At 44.4% G+C, this 17,607-nt stretch overlaps 1 protein-coding gene across 1 annotated transcript in view; it reads left to right on the forward strand.

The window, feature by feature from the left end:
• The window catches only part of LOC108415082 (ankyrin repeat and fibronectin type-III domain-containing protein 1), an 83,847-nt gene that overhangs the window by 12,830 nt on the left and 53,410 nt on the right, over positions 1–17,607 (forward strand). The window contains exons 2-3 of the mRNA XM_037537291.1: positions 13,371–13,575; positions 14,389–14,596. Coding sequence (XP_037393188.1) covers positions 13,384–13,575; positions 14,389–14,596 — 400 coding nt within the window. The 5' untranslated portion in view covers positions 13,371–13,383. The remainder of the gene's footprint in view (positions 1–13,370; positions 13,576–14,388; positions 14,597–17,607) is intronic.

Genomic DNA, 17,607 nt, shown 5'->3' on the forward strand with positions numbered 1-17,607 from the left:
ATCAAGTCGGTAGGGGCTGGTCCATTTCTGGCTTTGTAGGCCAGCATTAGGGTTTAAATCTGATGCAGCTACAGGAAGCCAGTGAAGGGAGCGCAGCAGTGGGGTGACATGGCTGAACTTGGGCAGATTGAAGACGAGCCGTGCTGCCGCATTCTGGATGAGCTGCAGAGGCTTGATGGCCTGCATGGGAAGACCAGCCAAGAGTGAGTTGCAGTAGTCAAGCCTTGAGATGACCAGAGACTGCACTAGCACCTGGGCGGCCTCTCGGGTGAGGATGGGTCGGATCCTCTGGATGTTGTACAGGAGAAACCTGCATGACCGAGTCAGGTTCGCGATGTGAGTCGAAAACGATAACTGGCCATCCAGAGTCACACCAAGACTTCTCGCCTCTACAGACGGAACAATCAGAGAGTTCTCGAATGAGATGGTGAGATCATGATGAGGACCTGTAGTTGCAGGGATGAATATCAGCTCAGTCTTGCTGGGATTGAGCTTCAGGTGATGAGCTGCCATCCATGTAGAGATGTCAGACAGGCATGCTGAGATGCGACTGGAAACCTGTGTATCAGAGGGAGAGAAAGAAAACATTAGTTGAGTGTCATCAGCATAAAAGTGATGAGAAGCCATGAGAAGATATTACATCACCAAGAGAGCTAGTGTAAAGAGAAAAGAGAAGAGGACCCAGGACCGAGCCTTGGGGGACACCAGTGGAGAATCTGCATGGAGAGGATGTGAACCCTCTCCATGCTACCTGATAAGAGCGATCCTCCAGATAGGACTTGAACCACTTCCACGCATAACCAGTGATTCCGAGGTTGTTGAGGATGTCCAGAAGGATCACATGGTTGACATGGGTGTCAAAAGCTGCTGAGAGATCAAGAAGGATCAGGACAGATGACAGTTTGGCTGATCTTGCAGATTGGAGGTTCACTGCGATGAAGGCAGATTCTGTAGAGTGTGCTGGTTTGAAGCCAGACTGGTTGGGGTCTTGGAGCTGGTTCTCTGTGAGAAAGAGAGAAAGTTGATTATCGACGGCATGTTCAAGAATTTTTGAAAGGAAAGAAAGAAGTGATACCGGTCTGCAGTTGTTGACATCATAGCTGTCAAGCATGGGTTTCTTCAAGATGGGGAGTATTCTTGCAGTCTTGAAAGTTGATGGAACTTCACCTGATGCCAAGGACTTGTTGGTGAGAAATGCGCTGAAGGGCAGTAGGTCCTCAGATAGAGACTGAAACAATGCCGATGGGATGGGATCCAGTGGGCAGGTTTTTGGGTTACTGGATTTGATCAGTTGAAGGACAGCATCTGTGGAAAGAGAAGAAAAACAGTTTAAGGGATTGAGAATGAGATGATGCGGTCTAGTGGAAGGTGTGGGGACAGAGGGAAAAGACAGGCGGATTCTATCAACCTTCTCCTCAAAGAAGGTGACAAACTCCTCAGGGGTGAGAGAACAGGGTGCAGGGGCAGGAGGAGGGTTGAGAAGAGAGGAGAAAATGTTGAAGAGTTTGCGTGGATCACATGCTGATGCTTCCAATTTCCCTTCCAGTTTCTCCATTCTCTGGAGAGATGAACCAGCTTCTCTATCTGTCAGTCTGATGATGAATCTGGGTTTGGTGGATGTCAGGAGAACGTTCCCTACCGGAACGCAGAGCCAACAGTAAAGTTTGGTGGAGGAGGGATGATGAGCTGGGCTGTTTTTCAGGGTTTGGGCCTCTCAGTTCCAGTGAAGGGTGATGCTGATACTACAGCACAAAGACAATTTACACAGTTAAGCTTCCAGCTTTTTGTCAGCAGTTTGGGGAAGAGCCTTTCCTGTTCCAGCAGGACTGAGCCCCTGAGCACAAAGCAGCTCCATGAAGACATGGAGTGACCAGTTTGGTGTGGAGGAACTCCAGTGGCCTCACAGAGCCCTGACCTCAACCCCACTGACCACCTTCAGGATGAACTGGAACGGAGATTGTGAGCCAGACCCTCTTGACCAACATCAGTGCCTGACCTCACCAATGCTCTTCTGGCTGAATGACCACGGATTCCCACAGACTCTCTCCAAAATCCAGAACCTTCCCAGAAGACTGGAGGCTGTTAGGGCTGCAAAGGGGGGCAACTCCATATTAATGTTCATGGTTTTGGAATGGGACGTCTAACAAGCTTATTTAGTTGTGATGGTCAGATGTCCACATATTTTTGGCCATATAGTGTAGCTGTCCTTATCCCAAGGTAGTTGGATCTGCATACATGTAAAGGTAACATTTCTAGCTTGGCTATGTTCATTCGTCATGCTCATTAAAGTTATTTCAGGCACCGGCGCAGGAATTCAAATGGAAGCTTATGAAAAGCAATTTTCCATCTTTGGAAGACACTACACAGACCTCCCTGCACTCCAGTTCTTTTTGACTGCAAAATGTTTTATTAACCCCTTTTATGGCCAGAGCCCACCGGAGTGCCCAAAGTTCTATCGTACACTTCTATTACACACTCAGCCAGTTTGCACTGAAGTCAATGTATGCCTGGGCCTTTAAGGGGTTAAGCATTAAATATGTGTGATTAAATATGCATGATTTAAATATGGAAATATTGCACAAGGAAGTGAGATCTGATCGGTATAATTCTCTAAGCTGCATATAAAGATAAAGGGGTAGTAACATGCCTTATCGTGATTGGATAATGATGATCAGATCACAGTGATCAGATGCTAATGATTAGCATACAGGGCCTCAGACTACTACAGCTCATGTGTTGGCCAGGGCTTACACTGCAGACTGTAAGCATGTATTACAGAGATCCTTTACCAAATGGATAGTCAACTTTACTTCGCTGATCATTCGTATAAGAGGGCTATACATTTGTTTACCCTCAGTAGCTTACTGACTTGTGAATGTGACATCTAGATCTACTGGAATGTGTATGTATCACAAAATGTTCACTTAGAATTTAGCTTGGAAACAATACAGGCTCAGAGCCTTTTCTCTAGATTCCGTGTATCTGGGCCACACTGCCACTCTGTTCGTTAACACTTAGCTTTCAACACGAGAGCCAACATGAAAAGCTAGAGGTTCAGAGTTAGAACTCGAGAAACATCCATCCATCCATCCATCCATCCATTGTCTAATCCGCTTCTCCGTCAGGGTCGCGGAACTCGAGAAACAGGCTGTGCAAATATCCCACATCGTCAGACTCTAAATCAATACGCCTGCATTCAGATCCAGTGTGTGGCTCTTCAAATCTTTGATTTTTCACAAATACTGATCTTCTTTGGACTCAAAGAAAAGGAAACTGTCTTGTGTATTCCTGACAAATCCTCAGCTGTAGTTTTAAACCACTCAGAACCACCTGAGAGCTTATAGGTTTTCTCGTCCAGCATTTGTGGGTCCTGTCCAGCTATCCAGTCCATCATTCTGTAACGTCTGTCAGTGTGGAGGCCTTAAGGGGAGCTGAGGTCATTAAGGATCTATGCTACTGACTCCAGATGTTGAGGAAAGTCCTGCAGCAGAGGGAAAGCTGAACGAGTGGGCGGTTAACAGAACGCAAGACTGTATTCAGGTGGGAGTATCTGTCTGTGTATTTTCACTCAAGAATTCAGTCAAATTATACTTATTGGACATCCAGTAGAGTCTTCAAGTTCTAGACTGCAGCCTGTGAGATGTTCCATTAAGGTCCACTAAGAACAGAAACCGATGCCTGTAGTTCTGCACAGATCATTCACATCTGACGAATCTGATGGCCCACCGAATCCATAAGAGTATCCGTCCACCCTCCCTCCGTCCTTACTTCTGAAACCCATGAAGTTGTCCTCCTCCTGCATGGTGCTGTTTACAACCCAGAACTAAAGCAGCTCTGGCCTTTTCCTGCACACACATCGTCACTGTTCAACATGTTGACTAGACGGGACTGTCTTGTGGAAAATGTTCTGGAGAACATGTTGTGGAACAAATGAAAATTGCTGTTTGTTTTTGCCTGAAGCTTTTCAATCAGAGGTCAGATTGTCATCAGTGTAATCTTGGGCTTGGAGATAGAACTTGAGGTGGACCACATATACAAAGAAATAAATCGCACTCAAAGAACATTCACTGCTAATGCCAAGCACAAGTTTAGAGGAAGCCTTTAGATGAACCGAGTCAATGTACACATGCTTTACTCCTCATATAGCTATATGGTGTAGATACTGGGAATAGTGGTTACTCAAAGATGCCAATGAAAAATAATTTATGTGATGTTATTAGTCACATTGGTCTAGTACTAAAACCCATAGTGCTGCAGCAGTGCTGATGGAAAACCTGGCCACTGCCAAGAGATTGTACAACTGAATCCACCCAACAGTCTGAGCTCTTATTATACAGGCTAGATTTTCCTTGCATCCTCATCATTTTTTTTTCACATTAAATAAATTAAAGTGACCACCAGAGTTCTTCTTAGGTCATCAGCAATTTTTGCCAGACACTGTCACCATGGCAACATTTATTGTTGGCAACACATATAATGGCATTTTTCCAACATGTAAGCACAGCTTAGCCCGCTCCACTGTTTCTCCTGACTGTGGGAACTTAGCTGAACTTACTAGTATTAGTGTTTGTCTGTGAAATAGTTGTTGTAGGAACTAGGCAGGTAAATGTGATGGAGTGTAGGGTTTATTTATTCTCCGGTTATTGTGTAGGTGGTTTATTTTATAGTGATTTAACTACAGTGAAGCAGCTTAGCTGTAGTCATTATAATCTCTCATATTTCTGGGATGCTGGTACTGCTTGCTAGTGACCCCCCAAGGCTATAACCAGGACCCCCTTAACGGAAACTCAAGCTACTGATCTGCGTAGATCGGTGTAAAAAGTGAAACATTTAGTGGGTTCTTTTGTTTAACTCTTTAAGTCTCTTTGCTATTTCATTTGCTCTATCTGTTCTTCCTTGTTAATGATGTCATCTCTTAGTGATGTTGTTGCATACAGAATCTAACAAAGAGGAAAAGTAGACAAAAACCATAGAAATAGGAATATATGTCACACTTCAGTTGTGCTTTATCATTACCCTGAAAACTAATTACAAAAAAACACAGTGCATCCAACTGTAATAGAAGCCTTGTGCCTCTTTTACACAGTGATAGAAAACAACAAGATATCTCACAGAAAGCTCCGTTTCTACAAGCCAGGGTTCAGTGTGGCCAATGTGGGTGTTTCACACCCTGTAACTCCTCTGGCAGCAGGTTTAAATGAGAAAGTCCCATCGTCAAATTCTCAGAATGGTGCATCAGTGAGAAGCTCGGTTCCACAAGGCGAAAGACCAGTCTTCAGAAATAAAACATGTTCATTCATTTCCTCAGACTCAGTGCACGCCTTTAATTATCTGACACATATCTTTATACCCATTATACTCAAATATACCATGCATATGTGTGCAGAGCGCGGGGCTTTTTACAGCGGTTGATTCCTGCACTAACATCATCTACATGTGAGTCCTTCTCGTATATATAGGTGGAAAGTGGTTGCTATGTAAAGATCTTTGTGGTGACAAGCGGCGCGGTCAGAATAGCTTTGAAATGGACATTCCATCTGATTAGCTCTCATACCGCTGCCTGCACGCGCCAGTGTGAGTGTGTGTGAGGGGTCGTAGGGTTAGACTGGCTCCACTTGGCCTAGTAGTAGATAAGAGGGGTTAATGTTGACCCTGGTAACACACACAGCAGTAATACCGCCCTCAGTGCCCCCTCCCACTGCCCCCACCTCACTTACTGTCAGACCCAGTTACACACACACACACACACACACACACACACACACACACACACTCCCCTTGTGAATTGGTCCAGTCTGCCTGCCTCCAGCCTGTCTGGTGCCAAGAGTCAGGTTTCAGTTCCTTCTGAGAGAGACACATATAGAACCCAGAGAGAACCCCAGAGAGAGAGAGAGAGAGAGAGCACGACAACTCTCTATATGCTCTCTTTCTCGCTCTCTCTCTCTCGCTCTCTCTCTCTCTCTCTCTCTCTCTCTCTCTCTCTACCTCTACTCTCTCTGCCAGGGCTGGCTCCAGCCTTTTGGGGGCCTAAAGCAGGATTTTTCTGGGGGCTCCCCATCTTCCTAGAAAATACACTGCAAAACGATGTGCTGAATAATACAATGCCCACCACAAACTGCTTGTATTACATGCAGTTGTAAACGGGTAATTTGTGTATTGCTGATGATCGGATGTTCATTTGTGGTTCTAATGTTACCATTTAAGAGGTTATTGATTTCTTTTTTCTTCATTGGCGATTCCTCCCCATGTTTCACATGACTGGCTGTTTGTCACACTTTCATGTTCACACACATGAGGATTAATCTCAGTCTGAGTATCTAACCCTGGATTAATCTCAGTCTAAGTATCTAACCCTGAATTAACCTCAGTCTAAGTATCTAACCCTGGATTAATCTCAGTCTGAGTCTCTAACCCTGAATTATCCATCCATCCATCCATTTTCTAAGCCGCTTCTCCGTCAGGGTCGCGGGGGGGTGCTGGAGCCTATCCCAGCAGTCTTCGGGCGGAAGGCAGGATACACCCTGGACAGGTCGCCAGTCCATCACAGGGCAGACAGACAGACACAGACAGACAGTCACTCACTCACACACTCACACCTAGGGGCAATTTAGCATGTCCAATTGGCCTGACTGCATGTCTTTGGACTGTGGGAGGAAACCGGAGAACCCGGAGGAAACCCACGCAGACACGGGGAGAACATGCAAACTCCACACAGAGAGGACCGCCCGGCCGGGGAATCGAACCCAGGCCCTCCTTACTGTGAGGCGACAGCGCTACCCACCATGCCACCGTGCCGCCACCCTGAATTAACCTCAGTCTAAGTATCTAACTCTGGATTAATCACAGTCTGAGTATCTAACTCTGGATTAATCTCAGTCTGAGTATCTAACTCTGGATTAATCACAGTCTGAGTATCTAACACTGGATTAATCACAGTCTGAGTATCTAACTCTGGATTAATCTCAGTCTGAGTATCTAACTCTGGATTAATCTCAGTCTGAGTATCTAACTCTGGACTAATCTCAGTCTGAGTATCTAACACTGAATTAATCTCAGTCTGAGTATCTAACTCTGGATTAATCACAGTCTGAGTATCTAACTCTGGATTAATCTCAGTCTGAGTATCTAACTCTGGATTAATCACAGTCTGAGTATCTAACACTGGATTAATCACAGTCTGAGTATCTAACTCTGGATTAATCTCAGTCTGAGTATCTAACTCTGGATTAATCTCAGTCTGAGTATCTAACTCTGGACTAATCTCAGTCTGAGTATCTAACTCTGGATTAATCACAGTCTGAGTATCTAACACTGGATTAATCACAGTCTGAGTATCTAACACTGGATTAATCACAGTCTGAGTATCTAACTCTGGATTAATCTCAGTCTGAGTATCTAACTCTGGACTAATCTCAGTCTGAGTATCTAACACTGAATTAATCTCAGTCTGAGTATCTAACTCTGGATTAATCACAGTCTGAGTATCTAACTCTGGATTAATCTCAGTCTGAGTATCTAACTCTGGATTAATCTCAGTCTGAGTATCTAACTCTGGATTAATCACAGTCTGAGTATCTAACTCTGGATTAATCACAGTCTGAGTATCTAACTCTAATTAATCTCAGTCTGTATATCTTAATTTGGATTAATCACAGCCTGCGAATATAAAGTTTAGATCAAGTTCCCATTTTTTCCCTAATAGTAATAAAATATTTCTAAATTTCTGACAAAATATTTACATTTCGAATAGCTTCAGCAGTAAAATGCTGAAGCTAAAACAACCAAACATGAGCTTTACCTCTACTAACAGTGGTTGCTGTGTTGTTACTTGGTCAGTCCTATAGTATTCCAGGTGGTTGCTAAGGTGTTGCTTAACTGTTTCTAGGGTATTACAGGCAGTTCCTAAGGTGTTGTTAGGCCATTGTTATGGTATTCCAGGTGGTTGCTAAGGTGTTGCTAGGCCACTGCCATGGTATCCCAAGTGGTTCCTAACATGTTACTAGGCTGTTGCTATGGTATCCCAGGTGTTTCCTATGGTGTTGCTAAGCTTTTGTTATGATACACTCGATGCACTCACCAACAATGTTGTCAGACTTGGTAGGTCCAACTTTTGCTCTCATAACAGCCTTTCCTCATTCTTTATGGAATGAATTCAGAAAGGTACTGCAAACATTCCTTAGACATTGTTGATATGCCTGCATCATGAAGTTGCTGCAGATGTGTCAGTGGCACATTCATGCTCACATTTCTTGGTCTAATATGTTCTCTATTGGATTCAGATCTGGTGACTGGAGAGGCAGTTAAAGAACACTGAACTCATTATGTTCATGGAACCCGTTTGACTTGTGCCTTCAGACAAACCCATCTTCTTGCTAGAAGTCACCATTAGAAGATGGTAAACTGACCACAGAGGGTTGCACATGGTCAGCAACTATATTCAGATAGACTGTTGCATTCGAGTGATGGTTGACTTGGGGGTATCCGATGTGTGCTGTAAACCTCCTGGTCTCTTGAAACAAGGTGGGTTGGTTCCATAGATCCATGCTGTTTACACCAAATTCTCACCCCACCATCTGCGAGTTTCAGGAGAAATCTTGATTCATCAGAGCAGGGGACGTTTTTTTTTTGTTTTTGGACCCTCAGCTTTCCAGCTTTGGTGATCCTGTGTTAATTATAGGCTCATATTCCTCAGATTGCTGTTCTTGGCTGGCAGGACTGGAACCTGATGTGGAGTTCTGCTGTTGTAGCCCATCCACCTCAACATTGGATATTCACAGATGCTTTACTGATCACCACTGTTATAAAGAGGGATGTTTCAGGTTACTGCAGCTGGAAAGCTGGACCAGGTCTGTTCAATTATCTCTGACCTCCTTCATCAACTTCATTCTGTGTAAACTCAGTAGACATGTCATGCTCAAAGTCTCTTAGAGCACATTTTCCCTCCGTTCTGAAGCTTGATTAACTGAAGATCTTGACCCATATCTCTGGTCACTGCTGCCACATGATTGGCCGATTGGATAGTTGCATGATTGAGCAGGTGCACAGGTTTTCCTAGTAAAGTTTGAAAGCTTATTAAACTTACAAAAATGTACTTGATGTTGTTGCAACTGTTGCAGACTGATTTAATTCATTTAGGAAAATATATTATTCCAAGTCCTAACTCACAAACACTGAATCAGCCTCTGTTCAGCTCAGATTAAAGCACTGTTTCTATTCTGGATAAACACGAATACATCAACACAGCAGAGGATAGCTGGTCTGAACAAAGCTTTCCTAAAGATGAGTGGTCCTTATTCTGTCTGTGAATCAGGTTAAATGTCCAGCTGGTTTTCTAAACAGAAAGCCATGGAAAGGATCAGTGGTAGAAAGGTACCTAGACGATGCTGTAACACTGCCATGGATTGTTCTGGTCCAGTCTGATCCCTGGTTACTCATAGAATGTATGGAATTTTCAATGGTTAGTTTGATTTTAATTGGTTGGTCTGATTGACTGGTTGGACCACAGCAGTCCTGTGAAACTGACCAATGATGAATGGAGTAGAGGGAGTTGAAAACCTCCAGAAACAGATGAGCTCCAACCTGTAGCTGTGCTTCTCCTTAGTTGGGGCTGTAAGGTGGGTGGGGCTCATAAAGTAACCAATCAGTGTAAGCATTTCATGTGGTGTTTCCTTTGTTTTGTCTCTGTATGTTTGGATTAATGTGATGAAAAAATTCAATTAAACATTAATCTGATGATCACAGAGTGATGTATGATATAAGTTACAGTACAGAGAGCTTCACCCTGTAAATAAAACAGTCAATAATAACAGGTGTGATGAAGCGTGGATCCTCACAGCAGTGTCAATGTGTGTGTGTGTGTGTGTGTGTGTGTGTGTGTGTGTGTGTGTGTGTGTGTGTGTGTGTGTGTGTAAAGCGGGAAGATGGCTAATGAAAGCATCTTTCCATTCAGGTGATTACCAGCAGTACGATGTGCCACTATTCTTAGACTGATTTATATTTTGCCCACTGTGAGACTTTCCACTCTGCATTGAAATTCAGCCTCGGCACTTAAAACATGCCTCTTCAACTGCAGTGTGTGTGTGTGTGTGTGTGTGTGTGTGTGTGTGTGTGCGCGTGTGTGTGCGTGTGTGTACTTGTCTTTAGCACTTTGTGAGGACTGATTATAGAACAACATTCTAGGTTTGTACACTTTTGCTGATCCTTACAGCAAAAGGTTCAGTGTGGTTAAGATTAATGGTAAGTGTAGGTTTTGGTTACTCGGGTTAGGGTTAGGTTTAGGTTTTGGTTACTCAGGCTCAGCCAATCACATCTGTCTTTGGTGTTGGCTTGGCAACAACCAAGCTGGCAGTGTCCCAGCAAACAGAACATTGTGACAAACATCAAGATTAGTTTGCTCCTCTGCTTTGTCATGGGCAATGTTAGGATCTCCACAATCAGCTCCACAATCAGCTGGACTAAAGACATCCGTGTTATGTTTGGAAAAGTTTCAGTTTTTGAATTTAGTGAAAAAGCTGTCCACGCTGCTTTCACTTTTGCAGAATGGAGAGTAGCTTGCACAGCGTTACACGTTTTTCATTTCATGTCATTTTATGGATTGAAAAAGGTATCCTTTTCCATGTAAGGACATTCCAACTGTGTGTCTGTTTCAGCTTGAATGGCACAGTGAACCTTACACAAAATGTACAGTGTGTATGTGTTTTGATATCTGAGGAAAAAATCTTTTTAGTTTGAGATTTTCACATTTATACAGAAGTCCTCAGAAATATAGCAACACCAGTACAAAAGTGAGTGACACCAGATGCACACACAAACACACTCCAGACATATTTGGGGACTTTTGGTGTGTGTGTGTGTGTGTGTGTGTGTGTGTGTGTAGCGGCTGTTAGCATGTGCTATACTGGTTTCTTTTGTCTTTCTCTCTTTATCCTCCTTTCTTTCATCCCTCTCTCTTTCATCTGCTCATTCTTTAGGCTGTGTGTGGAGTGGTCATTCTTTAGCTTGTGAGCGGCTGTGTGTGTGTGTGTGTGTGTGTGTGTGTGTGTGTGTGTGTGTGTGTGTGTGTGTGTGAAGGTTTAAGCCTGTAGATTTAACCCAGTCTTTGAAACTGATCTCCATGGCCACAAATACACACTCTTTTATCTCTCGCTGCACATACCTGCCTTTTCTAAAATAAACTCTCCATTATCACTGAACACACACAGCAGGGTGGGGACAGCGTGTGCATGTATGTGACTTATATGTACGTGCAGACTGTTAGCCTGTGGTGGAAAGTTCCAGTTTTTCCATCCCACTGTCTGCCAGGCCTGTTCTGCTTTAGTGAACTGTTACGCTTCTGCATCCCTTTACAACTTTGCCCCATCGCATCCCATCCACTGCAGTGGAGAGCTCTGCTGCATCGCGCGGTGCATGATGGCTTGCGGTACAGTGAGATCTGCTTTGCTGCACGACAGGAAAGTTCAGCAGATTTCAGCTTTAGGTAAATGAGTGTGGCTGCATCATTGGATTTAGCCAATCTACTTTTTGTCGTGAATGGCAAAAGTAACTTTCTCAGAAATGAAAGAAGCAATGTCTCTTCCTCCTCCCTTTTTTACATAATCGGTTTTACATAATCCTGAAAATATTAGCTTTAATACTTTCAACAGTGAAGATTTGGCTTGGATAACATTTAAGTGGTTTGACCAGGAAGGCAAATTTAAGATCATACAGAGCTCGTAGGTCACTTGCTAAGGTATCCAGCTTGCTGGTGATTCTATCTTGTGAAAAGGCTTTTGAAAATTAGAAAAGCATAAAAAGCACAGCGTCATTGTAAACCTCTGTGCAACAGCAGAGTGTCAGATTGTTTACTGCTCCAGATGTATTGTAGAAATTCCTTCATTTCCATAGCAACATAAAAATGCCCACCAGTGACAAGCAGGGAGTTCTGACTTGGTGGAATACAAAAAAAAGTGCAAATGGACACGTAGTGTGCGGATGTAGTACTGAAAATTAGTAAAAACAATAAGTATTTGAAACACTGACATGCTGAAACAGTGTCCATCGACATGCTCCTGGAGATCTCCCTACCTGCAGACTTCAGCTCCAGCCACACCACACCTGATCACAGTCCAGTTACTGCCGTCAGTAGTTCTGGATCAGCTGAGCGAGGTGTGTTTGATTTGGGGTTGGTGGTGTGTCTTCAGGAGATGGACTGGTGACCACCAATTTGGACAAATGTACAAGTTTGAGGTCGATACACCCCTCTACCTGTTACCGATACACCCCTCTACAGATGTCTACATGACATCTGTGAGAATACATTAGATGGGATTTGGTGGAGCGTATGCAGTGGATACACCCACACTCATCTGAGTAGTGTACAAGTAGAGAAACAAAGAATTACAAACAGAGGAAGCAGAAAATATCACATTAAATTGGTTCTTAACCTCAATGTCAGGTCAGCGTTCCCCTGGTCTTGCCAGCTAGGCTGCTGACTATTGGCAGAAACTTTGTTAGCTTATGAGGCCAAGAACAGACAGGAAGAGCTCGGAAAGCAAAACTTTTTCACACGGAATGGATAAAACGCACTGCAAAGACTGGGCTTGCAGATAGCAATTCAGAATGCAACTGATAAAATCCCACTTGTGGCCAGCTTTAACCCTCTGGGTCCACCAACGTGCCCACGCCCCAAATTCTCTGTCTCTATATCTGTGTGTATCTTTGTGATGATTCAGCTCAGAAATCCAGTTCAAACCTTTCCTGACTCCGTAGAGCTGCCCTTTCCATTCCATCTCATCACGAGATCCTACGAGACTCACATCTGCAGTTATGAGCCTATGAAGAGGGGCTGAGATACACGTCATCAGCCTCTCACCGTGTGGAGCTGCTGGATTCGTGTGTCCGTCTACATTCTGTGTGAAACTGACCAACGGACACTCAGGAGATCACTAAGGACTGACCGTCACGCCGGAAACCATTCATTATTCTTCATTCCGTCCACATCGGCGACTCGTGTGAAACGGCGTCAGAGTTTCCAGCTGCTGAAGCTGCTGCAGCGGGTTTGGAAAGTAGTGATGAAGATAATGGAGCGTTTAGATATGAAACACATGAGGATCACGTTCTATGAAGAACCTTTAGAGGAGAGTTTAAGAAGAGATGAACAAATTGAGAGAATGATCTCAGGTGATCCTAGATGTGGACCCTGCTTATTTTTAGAGTTGTCATTCTGTAAAGAGTTTGATAAGATAGGTAGTGTACTCATACTGTAATGGTTATGACCTTCTTTCCAAGTAATTTCTTCTCATGTTCAGCGATGCCTATTTTAAGTAGTTTTGTGAAGGTACCTCTGTAGTCTTGCTCCAGCTCTCTAATGAGCAATCTCTTCCTCTCATCAGGGCAGAGTGTAAGATGACTCAGCAGGTTCCAGAGTCACGGGGGTTGATGGTGAGGAAGTGTTCCAGTGTGTCGTGCTCATCACCCCCCAGCGCGGCCCGCAGGCTCTACAGGAACCTGTCGGGAAAATTCCGCACTAACCCTGGATCAGATGACACCATGGCCACTGGACGCTCTGACAGGGAGGACATACGCAAGGCCACCGCGGTGAGGAACATACACAAACTGCTGTGTTTGGTACACTAATATCAGCACCACACAAAGTTCAATGTCAGGCACTGTGAATGGCCCACCACCCAAATAATATCAGGTCAACAGCGGCCCTGCTGTCTGATGAATAGGGTAGTGGACCTATAAGGATAGGCGAATAGCATAAGTTACTGAGAGAGTGGAAGAAGGTAGGTGTTTCTAATAAAGTGGACAGTTAGTGAAAGTACAAGTGTTTCTAATAAAGTAGCCAGTTAGTGGAAGTACAAGGTGTTTCTAATAAAGTGGTCAGTGAGTGGAAGTACAAGGTAGGTGTTTCTAATAAAGTGGCTAATGAGTGGAAGTACAAAGTGTTTCTAATAAAGTGGCCAGTGAGTGGAGGTAGAAGGTAGGTGTTTCTAATAAAGTGGCCAGTTAGTGGAAGTACAGGGTTTTTCTAATAAAGTGGCCAGTTAGTGGAGGTAGAAGGTAGGTGTTTCTAATAAAGTGGCCAGTTAGTGGAAGTACAGGGTTTTTCTAATAAAGTGGCCAGTTAGTGGAGGTAGAAGGTAGGTGTTTCTAATAAAGTGGCAAGTAAGTGGAAGTAAAAGGTAGGTGTTTCTAATAAAGTGGCCAGTTAGTGGAGGTAGAAGGTAGGTGTTTCTAATAAAGTGGCCAGTTAGTGGAGGTAGAAGGTAGGTGTTTTTAATGAAGTGGACTTACATTGTAGATGTTTCTGATAAAATGGCCAATGAGTGAAGGTCAAAAGTTGGTAAACTATCACTGGCTGACATTGTGGGTCATAATGCTGTGTGTGTGTGTGTGTGTGTGTAGCTGCAGGGTAATGGTGTGTTGTTTGAGGCGGTGGAGCAGCAGGATCTGGAGCTGGTGCAGACTCTTCTGAAGGAGTTCAGCGCTGAGGAACTGGACCTAAACACTCCAAACAGCGAGGGGCTACTGCCCCTGGACATTGCCATACTGACCAATAATGTCCCAATGGCTAAAACACTACTGCAGTCAGGAGCTAAAGAGAGTCCACACTGTGAGTAACACACACACAATACTTCTACTTAATTGCACTGTATAGTATATTTATCTGCTTTTATTTTAAATATCTGAGGTTTTTTACAAGCAGTAACACATTTACTGCCGCGGTAAGTTGTGTTAAATAATGTGTTTATGTGCCTTCGACCCTTTCCTGGTGCTGTTTATGTTAAGCAGACCTGATTAAATAGACACTGAGTGGAGATACAGGATAGACATACCTAATAAAGTGAACAGTGCACAGTGAGCACAGACACACATATAGAATAATGTGTGTAACCGTATGTAGGTTTGAACAGGTCCTCAAACAGATAGTGTGTCTTATATTTGTCCTGAATTTGAACCACAGAAACACACACACACACACACACACACACACTCCCTCCCTCTGCTGTCTCTGCAGCGCTGGCGTGGCTCATATCAAAGCCCTAATCAAACTCCATATGAGCAGCACTTACATCAAAGGAAAGAGTGTGAAACACACACACACACACACACACACTTCAGTTGCTGCTTTTAGCAGTGTCGGCTACACCAGCGCCAGCGTTCCTGCTGTAACACACCACCATATTGAGAACATATTGTGCCTTTGGCAATTAATGTCACACACACAGCTCTGCTCGTCTCCATCTCACACTCACACGTATACACACCGCAGTCGGGGCTGTTCACACACTCTGAGTGATCCAGCGCTCTGTTCTGGCTGGCAGTCCTCCAGTCTGAGTAACACAGACGTGTTGATGGTGTTTATTTATTTGTTTACAGTGATAATGTTTATCAGTAGCTAAAACCTCACACGTCTATTTTGTACAGTGATCCATAATAGCACTTCAGAAAGATTACTGAGCCTGAAATTATAATAATAATATTTTTTGGTATATTACACCCAAGGGTGCTTTACAATAGTAACAAAAAAGGATGCTTTACATTAGTAGTAAAATACACAAACAACAAAACAACCCACAAAACCCACACACTCACACCCACACCCACAGTTCTCCAGCTGGGAGGAGGACACTCCCTCCAGACTACAGTGCAGAGCCACTTAGCTGGCCCAAAATGAGTTCTTAGCCATAGAGGAAGGTCCCGCTTAGCCCAGGAGGCCTAATGGGTATAGCAACGCACAGAGGACTGGCCCAGTGAGCCTCATACTAGCAGTGTAGCATTGTTCAGCATCACTTAGACATCGGCCCTAGTGAGCCTTATATCAGCAGTTTAGCATCACATAGACAACCGGCCTAGTGAGCCTTATATCAGCAGATTAGCATCACTTAGACAGCCGGCCCAGTGAGCCTTATATCAGCAGTTCAGGATTACTTAGACAACCGGCCTAGTGAGTCTTATATCATCAGTTTAGCATCACTTAGACAGCCGGCCCACTGAGCCTTATATCAGCAGTTTAGCATCACTCAGACAGCCGGCCCACTGAGCCTTATATCAGCAGTTCAGCATTACTTAGACAGCCACCCCAGTGAGCCTTATATCAGCAGTTGACCATCACTTAGACAGCCACCCCAGTGAGCCTTATATCAGCAGTTTAGCATCACTTAGACAGCCGGCCCAGTGAGCCTTATATCAGCAGTTTAGCATCACTTAGACAGCAGGCCCAGTGAGCCTTATATCAGTTTTTTAGCATCACTTAGACAGCCGGCCTAGTGAGCCTTATATCAGCAGATTAGCATCACTTAGACAGCCGGCCCAGTGAGCCTTATATCAGCAGTTCAGCATCACTTAGACCACCGGTCTACTGAGCCTTATATCAGCAGTTTAGCATCACTTAGACAATCGGCCCAGTGAGCCTTATATCAGCAGTTCAGCATCACTTAGACCACCGGTCTACTGAGCCTTATATCAGCAGTTTAGCATCACATAGACAAGCAGCCCAGTGAGCCTTATATCAGCAGTTCAGCATCACTTAGACAACCGGCCTAGTGAGCCTCATGTCAGCAGTTCAGCATCACTTAAACAACCGGCCTAGTGAGCCTTATATCAGCCTTTTAGCATCACTTAGACAGCCGGCCCAGTGAGCCTTATATCAGCAGTTCAGCATCACTTAGACAACCGGCCTAGTGAGCCTTATATCAGCAGTTTAGCATCACTTAGACAGCAGGCCCAGTGAGCCTTATATCAGCAGTTTAGCATCACTTAGACAGCTGGCCCAGTGAGCCTTATATCAGCAGTTCAGCATCACTTAGACAACCGGCCTAGTGAGCCTTATATCAGCAGATTAGCATCACTTAGACAGCCGGCCCAGTGAGCCTTATATCAGCAGTTCAGCATTACTTAGACAACCGGCCTAGTGAGTCTTATATCAGCAGTTTAGCATCACTTAGACAGCCACCCCAGTGAGCCTTATATCAGCAGTTTAGCATCACTTAGACAGCCGGCCCAGTGAGCCTTATATCAGCAGTTCAGCATTACTTAGACAGCCACCGCAGTGAGCCTTATATCAGCAGTTGAGCATCACTTAGACAGCCACCCCAGTGAGCCTTATATCAGCAGTTTAGCATCACTTAGACAGCCGGCCCAGTGAGCCTTATATCAGCAGTTTAGCATCACTTAGACAGCAGGCCCAGTGAGCCTTATATCAGCAGTTTAGCATCACATAGACAAGCGGCCCACTGAGCCTTATATCAGCAGTTCAGCATCACTTATACAGCCGGCCCAGTGAGCCTTATATCAGCAGTTTAGTGTCACTCAGACAGCCGGCCCACTGAGCCTTATATCAGCAGTTTAGCATCACTTAGACAATCGGCCCAGTGAGCCTTATATCAGCAGTTTAGCATCACTTAGACAGCAGGCCCAGTGAGCCTTATATCAGCAGTTTAGCATCACATAGACAAGCGGCCCACTGAGCCTTATATCAGCAGTTCAGCATCACTTATACAGCCGGCCCAGTGAGCCTTATATCAGCAGTTTAGTGTCACTCAGACAGCCGGCCCACTGAGCCTTATATCAGCAGTTTAGCATCACTTAGACAGCCGGCCCAGTGAGCCTTATATCAGCAGT

This window comes from Pygocentrus nattereri, chromosome 3 (assembly GCF_015220715.1).
Source record: "Pygocentrus nattereri isolate fPygNat1 chromosome 3, fPygNat1.pri, whole genome shotgun sequence".
Lineage (NCBI taxonomy): Eukaryota > Metazoa > Chordata > Actinopteri > Characiformes > Serrasalmidae > Pygocentrus > Pygocentrus nattereri.